Consider the following 18,718-nt stretch of genomic DNA (forward strand, 5'->3'; position numbering starts at 1 on the left):
TGCAAAGCAAAGGGAACACTATTAGGCAGGCCATATAGGAATGTGCAAATACATTTCTTTGAGGTCCAAAGCCATGAGAAAATCCCCTGGCTGAAGTGCCGCAATCACCGACCACACAGTCTCCATGCAGAAATAACATATATGGAGATAGCGGTTGACTACCTTTAGACCCAGAACGGGATGGGCAGACCCCTCCTTCTTGGGGACCATGAAATAGATGGAACAGTGGACCATCCTAGGTCCTGGCCAGAGATTGGAATGATCGCTCCTAACTGGAGCAATCGCTGTAACATTTCCTACACTGCCACCCGCTGCACAGATCAAGAAAGAATGTGACGGGAGAGCGAAAACTCCAATTTGTAACTGTCTCAAATAATGTCCAAGACTCATTGGTCTAATGTGATTTTGACCCACTCCTTGTAAAAGAGGGACAGCCCGGGATCAATAGGGGTCTCAACACCATCATTGTGAGGTACAGGGAGTAGAAGGAGCTGTAGAAGAGATCCCTCCGGTATGCCTGTCCAAATGAAAGGACCATTTCTGCTGATACCTGGATCGCTGAGCAAAGTCAGAGCGGCCCAGGTGATACTTTCTACTCTCCTGAAAACGCAGTTTAGGCTGCCCAGCCTTCCCAGAAGAATGAGGTTTACCTTCCGGCAGGAACTTGGAACCTCCAAAATCCTTTACCAACTTCTCCACCAATCACTGTTTGGATGCTGCAACCGCTGCCCAACGTCGCAACCTCAACAAACGGCGTGTTACCACTGCCAGGGACATCTGTTTGGCTGATAACTGAACCAAGCTGCATAAAGCGTTCAGCAAGCAGGCCAGACCAGGTTCCACATCTGTGAATTCTTAGGGAGGCTGCACCCCAGCTTCCAGCATGGCATCTGCCGCCTGCTGTACACAGAAATGGAAAGTGCTGGCCGCATAAGTTACATACCACAGCTTGCAAAGCAATAGCTGAGATCTCAAAAGAAACCTTTAATACAAGCCAAATGTATGAGAGCCGGTGTATTTTTCCCCCCCAAAACAAGCTGGAAGCCTGAACTCTCCTGCTTGGTGAGGGGGGGGGGGGGGGGGGGGGGGGTCCACTGATGCCAGGAGCCTGCAGTTGGCAATCTGCTGCTCTCTTCTGTGCAAAAGGCAGGAGGAGGGAGACAGTTAAAAAACACCTGCAGCCCTCAAGAAGAGCAGCCCCCCACCCCCCGCTGGGTTCTCGCTCGTGGGTTACAGAGTTCTCTTCTCTCCTCTGCTGCCCCCGCTTCCTTGCCAGGGTCAGGACACGGCAGTGGCAGCACAAGAACTCCTGCAGCTCTTCCGCATCTCAACAGAATTTCTGATGTTTGCTCCAGCATTCTGACTTACGGTTTCTCTGCCTGGCCCCAGACAGCTGAAGCAGGATCCTTTCCTCCCATCGCAGGGACTCATCGGCTCCCTACAGCCTTTCAAGTTGGATTTCTGTCACACTTATGAATGCTGGTTAAAAGCAGACCCTGCTGTTACAGTGCATTTGCCTACAGCACTCTCTGCCCTGATATTTTGTTGTGTGAAGCTCACTTAAATTTAAACGGGATGTCTGGAGCTGTCAGACCTCCCATTAACTTTTCCATGGTAAAGCTAGGGACTGTTTTTGTACATCAGGACAGAAAACAGGTGCATCGCCTTGCATGCACATTTGTACAGTAATTAGCTCATCATAATAGATTTGCATTCCGTTTTCATTAGCTGCTACTGTGATAGGAAAAGAGCTCAGAGAACCTTTTTGTGCATGTCTCGTTTTACTCCTGGCTTGCAAAACCGGTTGAGTAATGATGGTGAAAGGATGCTCTCAAATGTAGCCTTTTATCAGATGTTTAGTGAGGCTGATGCTTGCCTACTCTGGATAAATGAGTAGAGGGGGTAGAAAAACCACATTGCTGGCTCGTTAGCTTTTGTGCATCTGGGCCTTATTTACAGTACTGTATGTATTGACAGACAATATACAGTATTTCTCCAACAATCATTTACAAAACAAAAAATAAAAGAACTGTACAGTACAATAAAGTCTGAGTTCAAAACTAAACCAAATTAAATGGAGACCATTGCTTATTTTTTGAAGTCAGCAACCTTTAGTTGTTTCCTCGCAAACTCTCTCATGCACCTTAGGTGCACAAATTCTAAAGGTTCTGTCCCTTGTTCTTTTACAAAACTTTATCAAGAGAAGCAATTGCTTCAACAGGTGAAAGTTTCATAGTTGGCACATCATAGTCATCATTGTCACTGGTGGTGTTCTCTGGGATATCATGTTTTAGTTAATAGCCTGTATAATGTCCTCCTCTGACAATTTCTGTATTAGGAACACCTGCATAAATTATTTTCATCTCATTCTAACAAGTCACTAATCATTTGTGCAGAAATTCCTGTATCAAAGTCTTTTAATATATTGTAGGTACAGGCAGCTTTTTGTTCGTCTGTCTAGTTTAATGTGTTGATATCTGTTTCAGTGAAGCCTTCAAAGTTAAGACTCGCTCCCATAGTCACCGGAAGAACTGCTTTCGGCAAAGGCATCACCCAGCTCTCTCATCCAGCAGTTTTCAATGAATAGCTGTTTTACATCATCCCATGCCTTAACAATATACATTTCTTTCAATTCAACTTTTTCAGAAATTCAGGAATGTTAGGATTTTCTGATGAAACAAGGCCAGAAATTACCTCATCTGTAATTATGTTTGAAGTTCTTGGTTATGTTCAAGTGGTTGGATTTTGGATGTGATGTCCAAGGGAAGGTAAAGAACTCAAATTTTCCCATCTCCAGAGATCAAAGACTCCACTGGAGGGTGTGTGGGGCAGTTATCGAGCAACAGGAGTGCCTTTCCTCAAGCTTCTTTAAACGCAAATGCTTGCGAACAGGTGGAACAAATGACTTGTGAAATCATTCGTTAAGGCACTAGTTAGCCATCATTTTTGCTGCTTTTATAAATTACAGGCAATTTTGATTTATTTAGGTGACAATCATGGATTTTAAAATCGACCAACCAGAGTCAGAGATAGCTTGTGACTGCCAGTTTTATTTATGCATAACAGAAGTGATACAATCTTTAATTTTCTTATAGACAACTGTATTATTGGGCTGATTTTTTAACGTCAAAGCTTTCTGGTAATAATTTTGTGAACAAGGCCATTTCATCACAATTATACACTTGCTATTCTGTATAGCCTCCATTTTCAAGGACGGCCTTTAACTCGCTGGGGAACACACTGGTGGCAGCGTCATCTGCCAATCGGCTTTTCCCCAAAATCAGCAAGTATGACATTCTATGGCATTTCTAGAACCTATTCATGTACCCTCTACTAGCAGAAAATTCATGCCCAATCAAATGTCCAAATCTTTCAGCTTGTGCTTGGAGCACTGAGCCACTAAGAAGTGTTCCTTTAACTCGTTTTTGTGCAACCTACATGCGCAGTGCTTTATCAAGCTCAGGTTTGGCTACATAACACAAACACTTTTGTTCAAGGCCTTGTGAAGATTCAATGCATTTAAATGAAGTCACAGATTACCTTCATTTCCAAGCCAACCTCAGTGTTGATTCAGAAATGTTAAGGTCCTTTGAAATTTTAGCTTGCGACTCTCCTTTGTGTACTCTATCCACAGTCTATAATCTTTCCTCGACCGAGTAACAGCGCTTTTGCTTATTTCCATCTCAAATTGAAAAAAAATGCATAACTAGGCAGAAATACATCTCACCTTTGTCACTCTTGGACCAGAAAGAAAATTTGTTCTTGAAACTGCCACGTCATTTCCAGTACAGCCTACCACATATAGCGAAGTTACTTACCTGTAGCAGGTATTCTCCGAGGACAGCAGGCTGATTGTTCTCACATATGGGTGACATCCATGGCAGCCCCAGGTCCTGAAAATCTTCCTAGCAACAAAGGTTGCTAAAGCCTTCGAGCGCGTGGGTGCACGCACCATGCACGCATGACCATCTTCCCGCCCATCACACGAGAGTCCCGCTTCAATCAACTTATGAAACAAAACCAAAAAAAGGAACAACTCCAAAGGGGAGGCAGGCGGGTTGGTGAGAATAATCAGCCTGCTCTCCTCAAAGAATACCTGCTACAGGTAAGTAACTTCGCCTTCTCCGAGGACAAGCAGGCTGCTTGTTCTCACATAGGGGTATCCCTAGCCCCCAGGCTCACTCAAAACAACAAACAGGGTCAACGGCGAGGACATAAAAATTGACCTATGAAGAAACATCTGAGAGTGCAGCCTGGAACAGAATAAAAATGGGCCTGGGGGGGGGGGGGGGGGGGGGGGGGTGCAGTTGGATTCTAAACCTCAAGCAGATTCTGCAGCACCGACTGCCCAAACCGACTGTCGCGTCGGCTATCCTGCTGAAGGCAGTACTGAAATGTGAATGTATGGACTGATGACCACGTCGCAGCCTTGGAAATCTCTTCAATAGTGGCAGACTTCAAGTGGGCCACTGACGCTACCATGGCTCGAACACTATGAGCCGTAACATGACCCTCAAGAGTCAGCCCAGCTTGGGCGTAAGTGAAGGAAATGCAATCTGCTAGCCAATTGGAAATGGTGCGTTTCCCAACAGCCACACCCCTTCTGTGGGGATTGAAACAAACAAACATTTGGGCGGACTGTCTGAAGGGGCTTGTCCGCTCCACATAGAAGGCCAATGCTCTCTTGCAGTCCAATGTATGCAACTGACGTTCAGCAGGGCGGGTATGAGGACAGGGAAAGAACATTGGCAAGACAGTTGACTGGTTCAGATGGAACTCCGACACCACCTTCAGCAAGAACTTAAGAGTAGTCCTCCGCACTCACCCTATGATGAAACTTAGTATAGGCAGCATGGGCTACCAAGGCTTGAAGCTCACTGACTCTACGAGCTGAAGTAACAGCCACCAAGAAAATGACCTTCCAGGTCAAGTACTTCAGATGGCAGGAATTCAGTGGCTCAAAAGGAGGATTCATCAGCTGGGCGAGGACAACGTTGAGATCCCAGACAGTGGTGGAGGTTTGACAGGGGGCTTTGACAAAAGCAAATCTCTCATGAAGTGAAACAACTAAAGGCTGTCCAGAGATAGGCTTACCATGATAATGGAAAGCACTAATTGCACTAAGATGAACTCTTACGGAGTTGGTTTTGAGATCAGACTCTGACAAGTGCAGAAGGTATTCAAGCAGGATATGTGTAGGACTAGAGCGAGGATCCAGGGCCTTGCTGTCGCACCAGACGGCAAACCTCCTCCATTTGAAAGAGTAACACCTCTTCCTGGAATCTTTCCTGGAAGGAAGCAAGACTCGGGAGACATCCTCAGAAAGACCTAAGGAGGAGAAATCTACGCCCTCAACATCCAGGCCGTGAGAGCCAGAGACTAGCGGTTGGGATGCAGAAGCGCTCCCTCGTTCTGAGTGATGAGGGTTGGAAAACACTCCAATCTCCATGGTTCTTCGGAGGACAACTCCAGAAGAAGAGGGAACCAAATCTGACGTGGCCAGAAGTGAGCAATCAGAATCATGGTTCCGCGGTCTTGCTGGAGTTTCAGCAAAGTCTTCCCCACCAGAGGTATGGGAGGATACGCATACAGAAGGCCTGACCCCCAATGTAGGAGAAAGGCATCCGAGGCTAGCCTGTCATAGGTCTGAAGTCTGGAACAGAACTGAGGGCTTGTGATTGAGCCGAGCGGCAAAAAGATCCACCGAGGGGGTGCCCCACGCTCGGAAGATCTTGCGGACAACTGCCCTGTTGAGAGACCACTCGTGAGGTTGCATTATCCTGCTCAACCTATCGGCCAGACTGTTGTTTATGCCTGCCAGATACGTGACCTCGAGAAACATGCCGTGACGACGAGCCGAAAGCCACACCTGGAAGGCTTCCCGACACAGGGGGCGAGATCCGGTGCCCCCCCTGCTTGTTCACATAGTACATGGCAACTTGGTTGTCTGTCTGAATTTGGATAATTTGATTGGACAGCCAATCTCTGAAAGCCTTTAGAGCGTTCCAGATCGTCGCAACTCCAGGAGATTGATCTGAAGACCTGATTCCTGAAGGGACCAAGCTACCTGAGTGTGGAGCCCATCTACATGAGCTCCCCACCCTAGGAGAGATGCATCCGTAGCCAGCACTTTTTGAGGCTGAGGAATTTGGAAGGGACGTCCCAAGGTCAAATTGTCCACCATATCAGAGAATTGTGAAAAGCGGTGGGCAACAGGATTGCATCTTCTAGATCCCCTGCAGCTTGATACCACAGGGAAACTAGGGTCCACTGAGCAGATCTGATGTGAAGGCGTGCCATGGGAGTCACATGAAACTATGGAGGCCATATGGCCCAGAAGTCTCAACATCGGCTGAGCTATGATCTGCTGAGACACTCTGGTCATGTAAACCAAGGACAGAAGGTTGTCCGCCCTTGCCTCGGGAAGATAGGCCGGAGCTGTCTGAGAGTCCAGCAGAGCTCCTATTAATTCTAGTTGTTGAACTGGAAGGGGATGGGACTTTGGGTAATTTATAACAAACCTGAGTAGCTCCAGAAGTTTGAGAGTCATCTGCATGGACTGTAGAGCTCCTGCCTCTGAGGTGTTCTTTACCAGCCAATCGTTGAGATAAGGGAACACATGCACTCCCAGCCTGCGTAGTGATGCTGCAACGACCGCCAAGCATTTGGTGAACACCCGGGGCGCAGAGGCGAGCCCAAAGGGCAGCACACAATACTGAAAGTGCTATGTTCCCAGACAGAATCGAAGATACTGCCTGTGAGCTGGCAGTATCGGGATGCGAGTATAAGCATCCTTCAAATCCAGAGAGCATAGCCAATCGTTTTTCTGAATCATGGGAAGAAGGGTGCCCAGGGAAACCATCCTGAACTTTTCTCGAATCAGATATTTGTTCAGGGCCCTTAGGTCTAGGATGGGATGCATCCCCCCTGTTTTCTTTTGAACAAAGTACCTGGAACAGAATCCAAGCCCTTCTTGCCCCAGTGGCACGGGCTCGACCGTATTGGCGCTGAGAAGAGCGGAGAGTTCCTCTGCAAGTACCCGTCTGTGCTGGAAGCTGAAGGACTGAGCTCCCGGTGGGCAATTTGGAGGTTTGGAGATCAAAATGGGGGAGTATCCCTGCCGGACTATTTGAAGAACCCACCGATCAGAGGTTACAAGAGGCCACCTTTGGTGAAAAAATTTTAACCTTCCGCCGACCAGTAGATCGTCCGGCACGGTCACTTTTATTACGGCTATGATCGCCTGGAGCCAGTCAAAAGCCCGTCCCTTGCTTTAGTTGGGGTGCTGCAGGGGCCTGTCGAGGCGCACGCTGTTGACGTGAACGAGTGCGCTGGGGTTGAGCCTGAGCAGGCTGGCGGGAAGGTGGATTTTACCTACGCTTATTGTAAGCATAGGGAGCATTCCTCCTTTCCCCGTAAAAACGTCTACCTGATGAGGTAGATGCTGAAAGCGCCCGGTGGGAGAGTTTGTCGAATGCGGTTTCCCGCGGGTGGATCTGCTCAACCACCTGTTCGACTTTCTTGCCAAAAATATTATCCCCCCAGCAAGGAACATCCACAAGCCACTGCTGAACTCGACTGTCGAGGTCAGAGGCATGCAGCCATGAGAGTCTGCGCATCACTATACCCTGAGCAGCAGCTCTGGACGCCACATCAAAAGAATCGTAAGTACCCCTGGACAGGAATTTACGACACACCATCAGCTGCCTGACCACCTCCTGAGAAGGCCTGGCCTGCTCCGAAGGGAGCTGATCGACCAGGTCCGCCAGTTGCTTCACATAGTTCCGCAAGTGAATGCTCGTGTAGAGCTGGTAGGAATGAATTTTGCAGAAGAGCATAGCTGACAGGTAGGCCTTCCTCCCGAAAGAGTCCAAAGTCTGAGCCTCCCAACCCGGGGGCGCCGAGGCGTAATCTCTCGTACTTTTGGCTCTCTTGAGAGCAGAATCCACAACCCCCGAGTCATGAGGCAACTGGGCCTCCATCAACTCTGGGTCCCCGTGAATCCTATACTGGGACTCAACCTTCTTAGGAATGGTGGGGTTAGATAGTGGTTTCATCCAATTCCTCAACAGTGTCTGCTTAAGGACATTATGTAGAGGAACAGTGGATGACTCCTTAGGTGGCGAAGGATAGTCCAGTACCTCGAACATCTCAGCCCTGGGCTCATCCTCAGTTACCACTGGGAAGGGAGTGGCCGTAGACATTTCCCGGACAAAGGACGAGAAAGACAAACTCTCCGGGGGAGAAAGCTTTCTCTCTGGCGAAGGAGTAGGGTCAGAGGGAAGGCCACAAGACTCCTCAGAAGAGAAATATCTTGGGTTCTCCTCTGCCTCCCACGAGGCCTCTCCTTCAGTATCGGACAGTTCTCTGACTGCAGTCCGAAGCCGAGCCCGTCTCGACGCCGAGGAGCTATGTCCTTAATGGCGATGCCGAGAATTTGACTCCTGTGCTGGCAGCGATGAAGCGCCCTCCATCGACATCAAGTCAACTCGGGGGGGGGGGGGGGGTGGGAGCCGAGGCCGATGCTGCAAGTGACACCGACGTCGAGGGCCTCACCACAGGCGGGGAAGTCAGCAGCCACATCTATCGACGGTACTGTCGGCACAAGCATCTCCGGTACCGGAACAGATAGTCACAGCAGCCTTTCCAGGATCCCTGGAAGAATGGCATGGAGGCGCTCGTCAAGAGTGTCTGTCGAGAAAAGCTGTGGAGTCGGTACAGGAGTCGAGGCTAAAATCTGCCGAGGAGGCGGTACCGGGCTGTCCGGAGTCTGGCGCATCGTCGAGCGCATCGACACCTCTTGTATGGAGAGTGAGCAGTCCTCCCGGCATCAACACTTCACGGGTGCCGATTCCCTCGACGACCCGGAGCTCTGGGTACGTTGACGAGAAGGGGACCGATGATGGTGCTTCTTTGCCTTCGCTCAAGGCACGTCACCGGTACCCCTCGGTACAGACGAGGATGTGGAATCCACACGCCTCCTCGGGGTCGAGCCCTCGAGGCAGGTGGAGACCCACTCGATGGTACACTGTTGCCAGCATGTGATGGTCCTCTGGACAGCCATTACCTGTGCTCCCAAGGTCGATGCACTCTCCGATGCCGACATTGACACCGCCGCCGACCTCGGTACAGCTGTCGATGTCAACGCCGAAGTACCGGGTAAAGCTGCAAACAGGCATTCCTGTTGAGCTTGTCTCAACGCTTGTGTCCGCTTTTTAAGGCTAAGACACAACTTACATGCGTCTGGGCGATGGTCGGGCCCAAGGCACTGGATACACCACACATGAGGGTCTGTGCCTGAGATTGCCCAGTTGCACCGAGTGCACTTCTTGAAGCCGCTGGTGAGCCTCGATGTCATTGACGGAAAAATAGCGGCGGCGAAATCAAAATTTGCGATGGTGCCAAAGGAAGGCCCAAAAAGGGGAGAAAACCCGTATGGGCAGCCAAAATGGCCGCACACAATGACGAAAGGAAACTTGAGGGCAAAACTAAAGAAACTAAGGGAAAAACTTTTTTTTTTTTTTTTTGAAAGAAAAAACAAAACAGCTCGTGCACGAGCACGACGGAGAAGAAAAAAACGTCGAAAAGCAGACTAAAACAAAGGCTCTTCTTTTCTGGGGCACAGAACTGCCGTAAACAGCCGCTCTTGACTGCGGAAAAAAGAAGACTGAAGCGGGACTCTCGCGTGATGGGCAGGAAGATGGTCACGCACCCACGCGTTCGAAGGCTTTAGCAACCTTTGTTGCTAGGAAGATTTTCCAGACCTGGGGCTGCCATGGACATCACCCATATGTGAGAACAAGCAGTCTGCTTGTCCTCTGAGAATATCAAGTATCACATGAATTAATGGTGCGCGTATAATCTGTGCGCCACTATCATTCTACCAGAAAAAGACCTATGAGATTTTATATATCAGAGCTTGACAAATCCCGGATGCCAGGTTGCCATGGTGCCTAGAAATTGCACACTGGCACCTGAGATTTAATGTCCCCTCCCTAAATTTAGTGGTTTTTAGTTTAGTTTTGTTTTTTTAACACTACCTAGCATGTGTTATGCTTCTGCACTGCAATTTGGCTATGTAAGCTTGAACCACGCAGTGCAGGAAGCTCAGGAGTCACGCAGAACTTGAAACTGCAAGGCCAACCTCAACTTCCTGTTCCTCACGGCTCAAGTATACACGAGAGCTGAATTTCAGCAGGGGATATGAAGAATGCTGTTTCCTCTGCAAAGGCAGCCTGTGAGGTGAGGGGGATAGGTAGCAGTGTTAGAAACTGGGTGAAGTCTGTGGCACCGCCTTACTACATGTTCTCTTAATCCCATACCCTCAGCTTGGATCAAAGTTCCTTCTCTTGCAGTCTGACAAACTGCTAATTTTCTTTAGCACTATATTAATTGCTGAGTAAACACACACAGAACCTGTTAAGAAATATCCATGCACTAAGTACACTGTCAAGTATTTTAATGTGATGACAACACATGATTTTTTTTGATAACCCAAGTTACCGATCTCTAACCCAGGCTTGTTGGAAAATTTTTCAAAATGCTGATTATGAGCCTTAAACTACTGACACAATTCTAGGTTTTCTACTCATCTTATTCCTCCTGTGAGCAGCTTTTATTTTTCTAAAGTACATAAAATGCAAATTTGTTAATAGAACATATTAAGTTGTAAAAGTACTGTTAACTGGAAGCCAGTATCAGTTAATTCAAATACTTAGAACATTTTCAACTATGAACACATACCTGTACTGTCTTTTTAATTCTAAGTGAAGGGCCAGGATAGTCTGGGGAATACAAGTCTGTTAAGAATAATGAGTTGATTAGTGTTGATTTTCCCAAGCCAGATTCACCTAAAAAAAAAAACCAAAGACAGCAAAGAAGTCAATGAGAATAATATCTATCATCTGTCTGAATTTGAACAAATTTAATTTTTCCAATTTATACTGAATATATATTCACTATACACAACTGGCTATATTTGAGTAAAACGTTACGTTTTCAAAAGCAGATGAACAGGATCCGAGCTGCTGAGGTAATGATGAAAATGTTCTTATAGCACAGGATACTCAAACTTCCATCTATAACATTTTATGGATGTTTCATGCTAGAAAGAATGGTTCATTCACAATTTAGAAAATAATACAATGAATTAATTTTGTATTTCAAAAGCAAAAAAAATCCATCTATGAAAGTTTAATAAGAGACCATCTGTAATTTTGGATGTCTGGATACGCATGGAGGGGCATTTTCAAAAGAATACCCAGGTCAAGTCAGGATTGGGACATCCTGATCATAACATAAAAAAAAAAAAAGTCCATCTCAGCCATCTCTCAGTCATTTTCAAACAGGAAAAACATTGGGATTTCCTGTTAGAAAATAAAGTATGGTCTTCATTATCAGACCTTCCCTAATCTGGCCATTCGGCATATCTGACAGACCCCAACCAGTGATGTCATCGCACTGACTACGTGTGCAGGTTCTCTTCTGTTTTTTAACTTCATACACTGTTGGTTAGTGGTAATAAACAATACTGTACTCTAAATACAGATACAGAATTCCTTTTCTTTCATAAAGTATGCTTTCCGTATATTTTTTTAAGAGATTACCATTGTTTTCTGTATTATCTGACTTTTCACTTATTCAACGGCTCAGTCCCATTTATGTCAGATAATCGATACTGTACTGTAAATGAGCAGCATGTTCTCGCACTGAAAAGGGAAAATTAGGTTCTTACCTTGATAATTTTCTTTCCTTTAGTCACAGCAGATGAATCCATTAACTGATGGGATGTAACAAAGCACTCCCTAAGTAGGGTGGGAACGGGTAACTCCGCGAGCAAGCACTTGCGCTCCAAAATGCACATCCTGCCGAGCTGCCACATCCAGCCTGTAATGCTGCCCGAAAGAGAGATGAGAAGCCCAGGTAGCCGCACGACAGATCTCCTGAAGAGAAAAAAAAACACCCGTTTCAGCCCAAAGGACACTGCCCTCATAGAGTGCGCTTTAAACGCTTCAGGCGGCGACCGCCCTGAAAGCAGATAAGCCGAAAAAATGAGTTCCTTAAGCCATCGTGCTATAGTGGCCTTAGACGCCGGAAACCCCCGTCGGGGACCTGCCAACAGAACAAATAAATGATCAGAATTCCTAAATTCATTTGACATCTGCAGATACTGCCACAGAGCCCTGCAGACATCCAAAAGGCATAATTGCCCAAAGGAGTCTGGAAACTCCTCCTTAGAGAAGGAAGGAAGAAAGATGGGCTGGTTGAGGTGAAAAGCTGAAACCACCTTAGGCAGAAAAGAAGGCACCGTATGAACAGTTACCCCAGATTCCGAGAACTGCAGAAAAGGATCCCAACAGGAAAGAGCCTGAAGCTCAGACACTCTTCTAGCCGACGTCATTGCCACTAAAAAAAAAAAAAAAAAAAAAAATTGTCTTAAGAGTCACATCCTGCAGCAAGGGACAATCCGGAGACTTTCCCCCGGAAGCAGGCCAACACTGCCACTTGAACTCGAAGGGAACTGTAGGCCAGGCCCTTTTGTAGCCCATCCTGCAAAAACTCCAGCAAGAGTGAGACTGTCGCCAGAGTCGGCGAGATAGACTTTGGCGTACACCATGCCTCAAAGGTGCGCCAGATCCGAGCATAAGTCGCAGAGGTAGACCGCGTGCAAGCCTGCAAGAGCGTGGCAATAACCTTATTAGAATAGCCCTTGTCCTTCAATTGCACCCTCTCAAAAGCCAGGCCGTAAGACCAAAGCGGCAAGGAACTTCCATAGTCACCAGACCTTGAACTAACAGGTTCGGAACCTGAGGCAAAGGAAGAGGCGCGTCCACCAGCATCCGCAGGAGATCCACGTACCACGGACGCCTTGGCCAATCCGGGGCGATGAGAATCACCAATCCTCAGTGCAGGCGAATCCGAAGTAGAACTCGCCCTATCAAGGGCCAAGGAGGGAACACATACAGGAGGCCAGAGGGCCAAGGTTGAGCCAGAGCATCCAACCCCGCCGAGCAAAGATCTCTCCTTCTGCTGAAAAAGGGAGAGACTTTGGCGTTTACGCTCGACGCCATGAGATCCAATCCTGGAGTCCCCCGTTTGGCACAAATCTGAAGAAAAACTTCTGCCAGTTCCCATTCCACTGGGTCGATTTGATGTCTGCTGAGGAAATCGGTTTGCACATTGCTCTGACCGGCTATGTGAGCCGCGGACAGCAGCTCTAGGTGGCGCTCGGCCCAGTCGCAGATCTGAGACGCCTCCGCAGCCAGGGCCCTGCACTGAGTGCTGCCCTGGCGATTGATGTAGGCCACTGCTGTCGTGTTGTCCAACAGAACTTGGACAGGAAGACCCTTCGGCGTCCTGTGGAAGGCCAGAAGAGCCTGAAATATCGCTCTCAGTTTCAAGCGATTGATGGACCATCCCGCGTCCGCGGTGGACCACAGACTCTGAGCATAGCGTCCCCGGCAATGAGCTCCCCAGCCCAAAAGGCTGTTATCCGTTATCACCACACACCAAAAAGGAAGAGCCAGTGGCACCCCCTGCCGCAGCCTGCCGTCAGAAAGCCACCAATCCATACTGCGTTAGGCCGCAGGAAGCCACCGTAGTCTGCGTTGGTATTCCTGGGAAATCGGAGACCATTGTTGAAGCAGAGCAAACTGCAGCGGTCTCATGTGAGCTCTCACCCAAGGAACCACCTCTATGGTGGCCGTCATCGATCCCAGGAGCTGAACAAAGTTCCAAGCTCGAGGGCGAGGCATCCGCAGGAGCAGGCGGACCTGATTCTGAAGCTTGAGCCGCCTGTCGGGAAGAAAAACGAACCCCGAAGCCATGTCAAACCGGACCTCCAAATACTCGAGAGACTGAGAGGGGGGTCAGGTGACTTTTGGGCATATTGACTACCCAGCCCAGAGTCTGAAGAACTGTAACAACTCTGGCTGTGGCAAGTCGACTCTCGTCTGCCGAATCTGCTCTGATGAGCCAGTCGTCGAGATAAGGGTGAACTCTGACTCCCTCTCGCCTGAGAAAGGCAGCCACTACCACCATGTCCTTGGAAAAAGTCCGAGAGGCAGCCCCCAGGCCAAAAGGCAAGGTGCGAAACTGAAAATGTTGGCTCAATACCGCAAACCAGAGAAACCAATGATGCGGCGGCCAGATGGGAATATGCAAGTATGCTTCCTTGAGGTCCAGAGACGTGAGAAACTCTCCTGGCCATACCGCTGCAATGACGGAGCGCAGGGTTTCCATGCGGAAGTGTTGCACTCCTAAGGCCTCGTTGACTCTGCATAAGTCGAGGATAGGTCTGAACGACCCGCCTTTTTGAGGCACCACAAAATAGATGGAGTAGCGACCGCAGCTGCGTTCGGTGAGAGGAACCGGAACCACCGCTCCGAGCTTCAGCAACACCTACAAGGTCTTGTATACTGCCGCCCGCTTGATGGCAGTGCCGCATCAGGACTCCAAAAACGCATCTCCTACTGGGACGGCAAATTCTAGCCGGTAACCTTCTCTGCTCAGGTCTAGGACCCACTGATCTGAAGTAATCTTGGTCCACTCCTCGAAAAAGAGGGAGAGACGACCCCCTACTGCTGGAACTGACGAGTGGACCGGCGCCCCATCATTGTGGAGTATGCCCCTGAACTCCTGGACATTGCCCGGACCCCGTTGCACGTTTGTCCAAATGAAACGAGTTCCTCTACTGAAAACGGGTACATTGACCAAACCCCGCAGAGCGCCTCGGGCGATACCGGCGAGCTTCGCAAAAACGTGGCCTGGAAGAGGAGGGAAAAGAAGGACTTTTGGAAGAAGGCCTCGGCCTATCCTCAGGCAACCGTTGGGACACAGAATCCCCTAGGTCCTAACAATCTTCTCCAATTCCTCTCCAAATAATAGAAGGCCCCGAAAGGGTAACCTCACCAACCTTTGTTTAGAGGCCATGTCAGCCGCCCAATGCCGGAGCCAAAGAAGGCGGCTGGCAGCAACCACCACAGACATCTGCTTAGCCAAAGCTCTGACCAGATCATAAAGGGCATCAGCTAAAAAGACAGGGCAGACTCCATACGCGAGCCGACCTCAGCGAGGAAACCCACTCCATCGGCAGGCTGCTCAACCGCCTGCTGCAACCAGGAAAGGCAGGCCCGGGCTGCATAGGAACTGCAAATAGCCGCCCGTAAGAAAAGGCCCGAGATTTCAAAGGGCCGCTTCAGCGCAGATTCCAGCCGCCGGTCCTGCATATCTTTCAAAGCGACTGCTCCCTCTACCGGGAGAGTAGTCTTTTTAGTCACAGCCGTGACTAAAGCATCCACTTTAGGCATCCCAAAGAGGGTCAACTGATTTTCCCTCAGAGGGTAAAGGTGACACATAGCCCTGGCCACCTTCAAGGGACCCTCAGGGTCAGACCATTGACTGAAATAAGTTCTTGGATGGAAGCATGCACGGGAAAAGCCAGAGAAGGCTTCTTAGTGCTATCCATCCTAGGATCAATAGAAGAGGCAGCACCCTCGTCAGGATCTTCAATACAAAGGGCCTGTAAGGCATCAGAAATGAGAGCTGGCAGCTCGTCGCAGTGGAAAATCTGAACCACTTTAGGGTCATCCAACTCCTGTGGCAAGCAGCCACCCTCATCTGGATCAGTCTGTGAGGGCCTGCCAGACCCCTCAGACTCCCCGAAACTAGACCATGGGGGAGAACAGAGTGACGAGTCCCCCTCAGACGGGGTATTCACTCGTCTACGCTTAGCGTCAGCTAAAAGCTCAACCTATATATATATATATATATATATATATATATATATATATATATATATATATACACACACATATACACACAGACGACGTAACGATCTACATCCCATTTAAACAAGATCTAAAGGAAATCTCCAATGAAATCAACCAAAGTCTCCATATCATGCACTCATGGGCGGATGCATTTAAGCTAAAACTTAACGCAGAAAAAACCCAATGCCTAATACTCACCTCACAACACAACACGAACAAATTCAGTACCATCAATACACCAAATCTGAACCTGCCAATTTCTAACACCCTAAAAATTCTTGGAGTTACCATTAATCAACACCTAACACTGGAAAGTCACGCGAAAAATACAACCAAGAAGATGTTCCATTCAATGTGGAAATTAAAAAGAGTAAGACCCTTCTTTCCAAGAACCGTTTTCCGTAACCTTATCGAGACTATTGCAATGCACTCTACGCCGGCTGCAAAAAGCAAATAATCAAGAAACTTCAGACAGCCCAGAACACTGCAGCAAGACTCATATTCGGTAAAAACAAAATATGAAAGTGCTAAACCCCTACGAGAAAAGCTACACTGGCTTCCACTGAAAGAACGCATCACGTTCAAAATATGCACTCTAGTTCACAAAATCATTCACGGAGATGCACCAGCCTACATGTCAGGCTTGATAGACCTACCACCCAGGAATGCTAAAAGATCATCCCACACGGGCCATGCTTGTGCCAGCATTAGCATCTAGGCAGCATGTGCTGCAAAGCCCCACTGCTGATCTGCGTTTCCCACAGTGGGAGCAGCGCTTAACCCCTTCAGCAGCCATCAAATACAGAAAACAAAATGGCACCTTTGTGCCAAAACTTACCCTGCACAGATCATCAGCGGGAACCTCCCCTGAGGAGCTGGACACCACTCTCACCTCAGGACACCGAATCAAATGAGCTGCGGTCAAGCTGCACCGAACCAGGAGCTCAGGAGAAGTTCTCTCTCTCTTTTTTTTTTTTTTTTACTGTGATGAAAGTTAGAGGCAGGCAGCCACAGAGGAACTCCGGGAGGAGGGGGAATGGGGTAAGGCAGGGACAGGGAAAACCAAGTATGCCTTTAAAGTGGGCACCACCAGCCACAACACCCCCTGCTCTACTGGCAAAGCACAAGAGCCACCCCAGGCAGAAACCCAGGAGCTGAGAAGCGACGTCCACACCTGCTGGGAGACAGAGATATACTGAAGTCAGAAGGAGTGGGGCGTCCAGGAATACCATGTGCTTTCAGTGTTCTCTATCTCCACCTGCTGGTAGGCGGATACAACCCATTAGTTAATGGATTCATCTGCTGTTGATGGCAAGGAATGTCCAAAATGAAATGTAAAAAACACAAACGTCAAAAAAGCAAGTACAAAAACATTTGTCTGGCATCATTTGTACAAAAATGGCCACACAGACATCCCTGCAGAGCAGAGAGGCAACCTAGTGGTCAGTGTAGTGGACTTTAAATAATGGGACCCAGGTACAAATACCACCTTAATTCCTTTATATGTTGTGAGCCCTCCAGGAGCCAATAAAAACGTAGGGTACACCACTACAATAGCCATCATATAAGTACATAAGTTCTGCCATACTGGGACAGACCGAAAGTTCATCAAGTCCAGCATCCTGTTTTCAACAGCGGCCAATCCAGTTAACAAGTACCTGGTAAGAGCCCAAAAAAGTACAATACATTTTATGCTGCTTTTCCTAGAAATAAACAGTGGATTTTTCCCAAGTCCATTTTAATAATGGTCTATGAACTTATTCTTTAGGAAGCTATCCAAACTTTTTAAACCCCGCTAACTGCTTTTACTACATTCACGCTTGCAGGTGTCTTATAAATTCAGGTACAGTGGGTATTTCTATGTTTCAGGAGAGCTCACATATTTGTACAGAAATAAGAGTTAAGTTGGAGTAACAAAACTGGGTCCTGCTGGTCAAAGTTCATTGAACTGACCACTAAGCCGTTCCTTATACTTGCTTGCTGCTCTACTAGGAATGGCCATAATACCTGAAGCTGTCAGAGCCCGATATCAACTGTCACTTTTACTTCTTAGGGGGGTGGGAGGAGGTCAGTAGCCACTGGGAGATTAAAGAAGGGTCCTGCCTTCATACCTCCGGTCATCAGTTGCTCATTCGGGGCAACTTATTGTACCTTGGACATAAACTAGATAAAAATGTCCATTTTTGTCTTGGACTTTCTTCCCGTTCCATTATCGCCAAAATGGCCGGGGTGGGGGGGGGATTGAAATCCTGCCTTTTGAAAATCACAATTTGGATGTTTTCAGCAGATGACATTTTTGGCCATTTTGGGACATCCGTCTACTATGAAAATGACCACCACTGTGCTTTGCTCAGTTGGCTCATTTTATAATATGCTAAATATATTACATAGCAAAATTCATATAGAAGGAAACGACTGCCAAGACCTTTAAAATGTCTGTAGCACAATTGGTCTCAGTGTTTAACATTAACATATACACACAAAATACCATGTGACACTATAAGTTGTTTTACCCTTCAAATAATCTGGCAAATTGGTAGAAAAATCACAGTTTTAAAAACTGTCATTTTTAGATTAGAACAGTTTGGTATGAATGAAATAATAAAAGGCTGTCTCCACAGTTAACCTCATCTAATAGTTCTAGGAACAGAAAGGAAGGAAAACTGTATGTCTTACCTGATAATTTTCTTTCCTTTAGAGGCAGATGCAGCAACCAAACGTAAAAAAATCTAAATCGTTAAAGTCCCTAACGATTTTAAAATAACGAAAAATGCACCAAAAAAAAAAGTCACACATGCTGAGATCGGTAGTGAAACGTACAATGTATCAAAGAATCACAATACACATCGTTAATCGGCCCCCAAATCATGCGCAGAGCAGCCAAGCGTTATGTTAGCTGCTCTGCGCATGCCACAAACAGTCAAAACACAGTCAAATCGCAAGCACAT

General features: G+C 47.7%; 1 protein-coding gene across 6 annotated transcripts in view; it reads right to left on the minus strand.

Annotated features, from left to right (window-relative positions):
• SEPTIN7 (septin 7) overlaps positions 1-18,718 on the minus strand; it is a 266,068-nt gene that overhangs the window by 151,500 nt on the left and 95,850 nt on the right. For all 6 annotated transcript variants that reach the window (XM_030204223.1, XM_030204206.1, XM_030204215.1 and 3 more), the window contains one exon: positions 10,744-10,850. In XM_030204223.1, coding sequence (XP_030060083.1) covers positions 10,744-10,850 — 107 coding nt within the window. The remainder of the gene's footprint in view (positions 1-10,743; positions 10,851-18,718) is intronic.

The sequence above is a fragment of the Microcaecilia unicolor genome, chromosome 1 (genome assembly GCF_901765095.1).
Source record: "Microcaecilia unicolor chromosome 1, aMicUni1.1, whole genome shotgun sequence".
In the NCBI taxonomy this organism is placed as follows: Eukaryota; Metazoa; Chordata; class Amphibia; order Gymnophiona; family Siphonopidae; genus Microcaecilia; species Microcaecilia unicolor.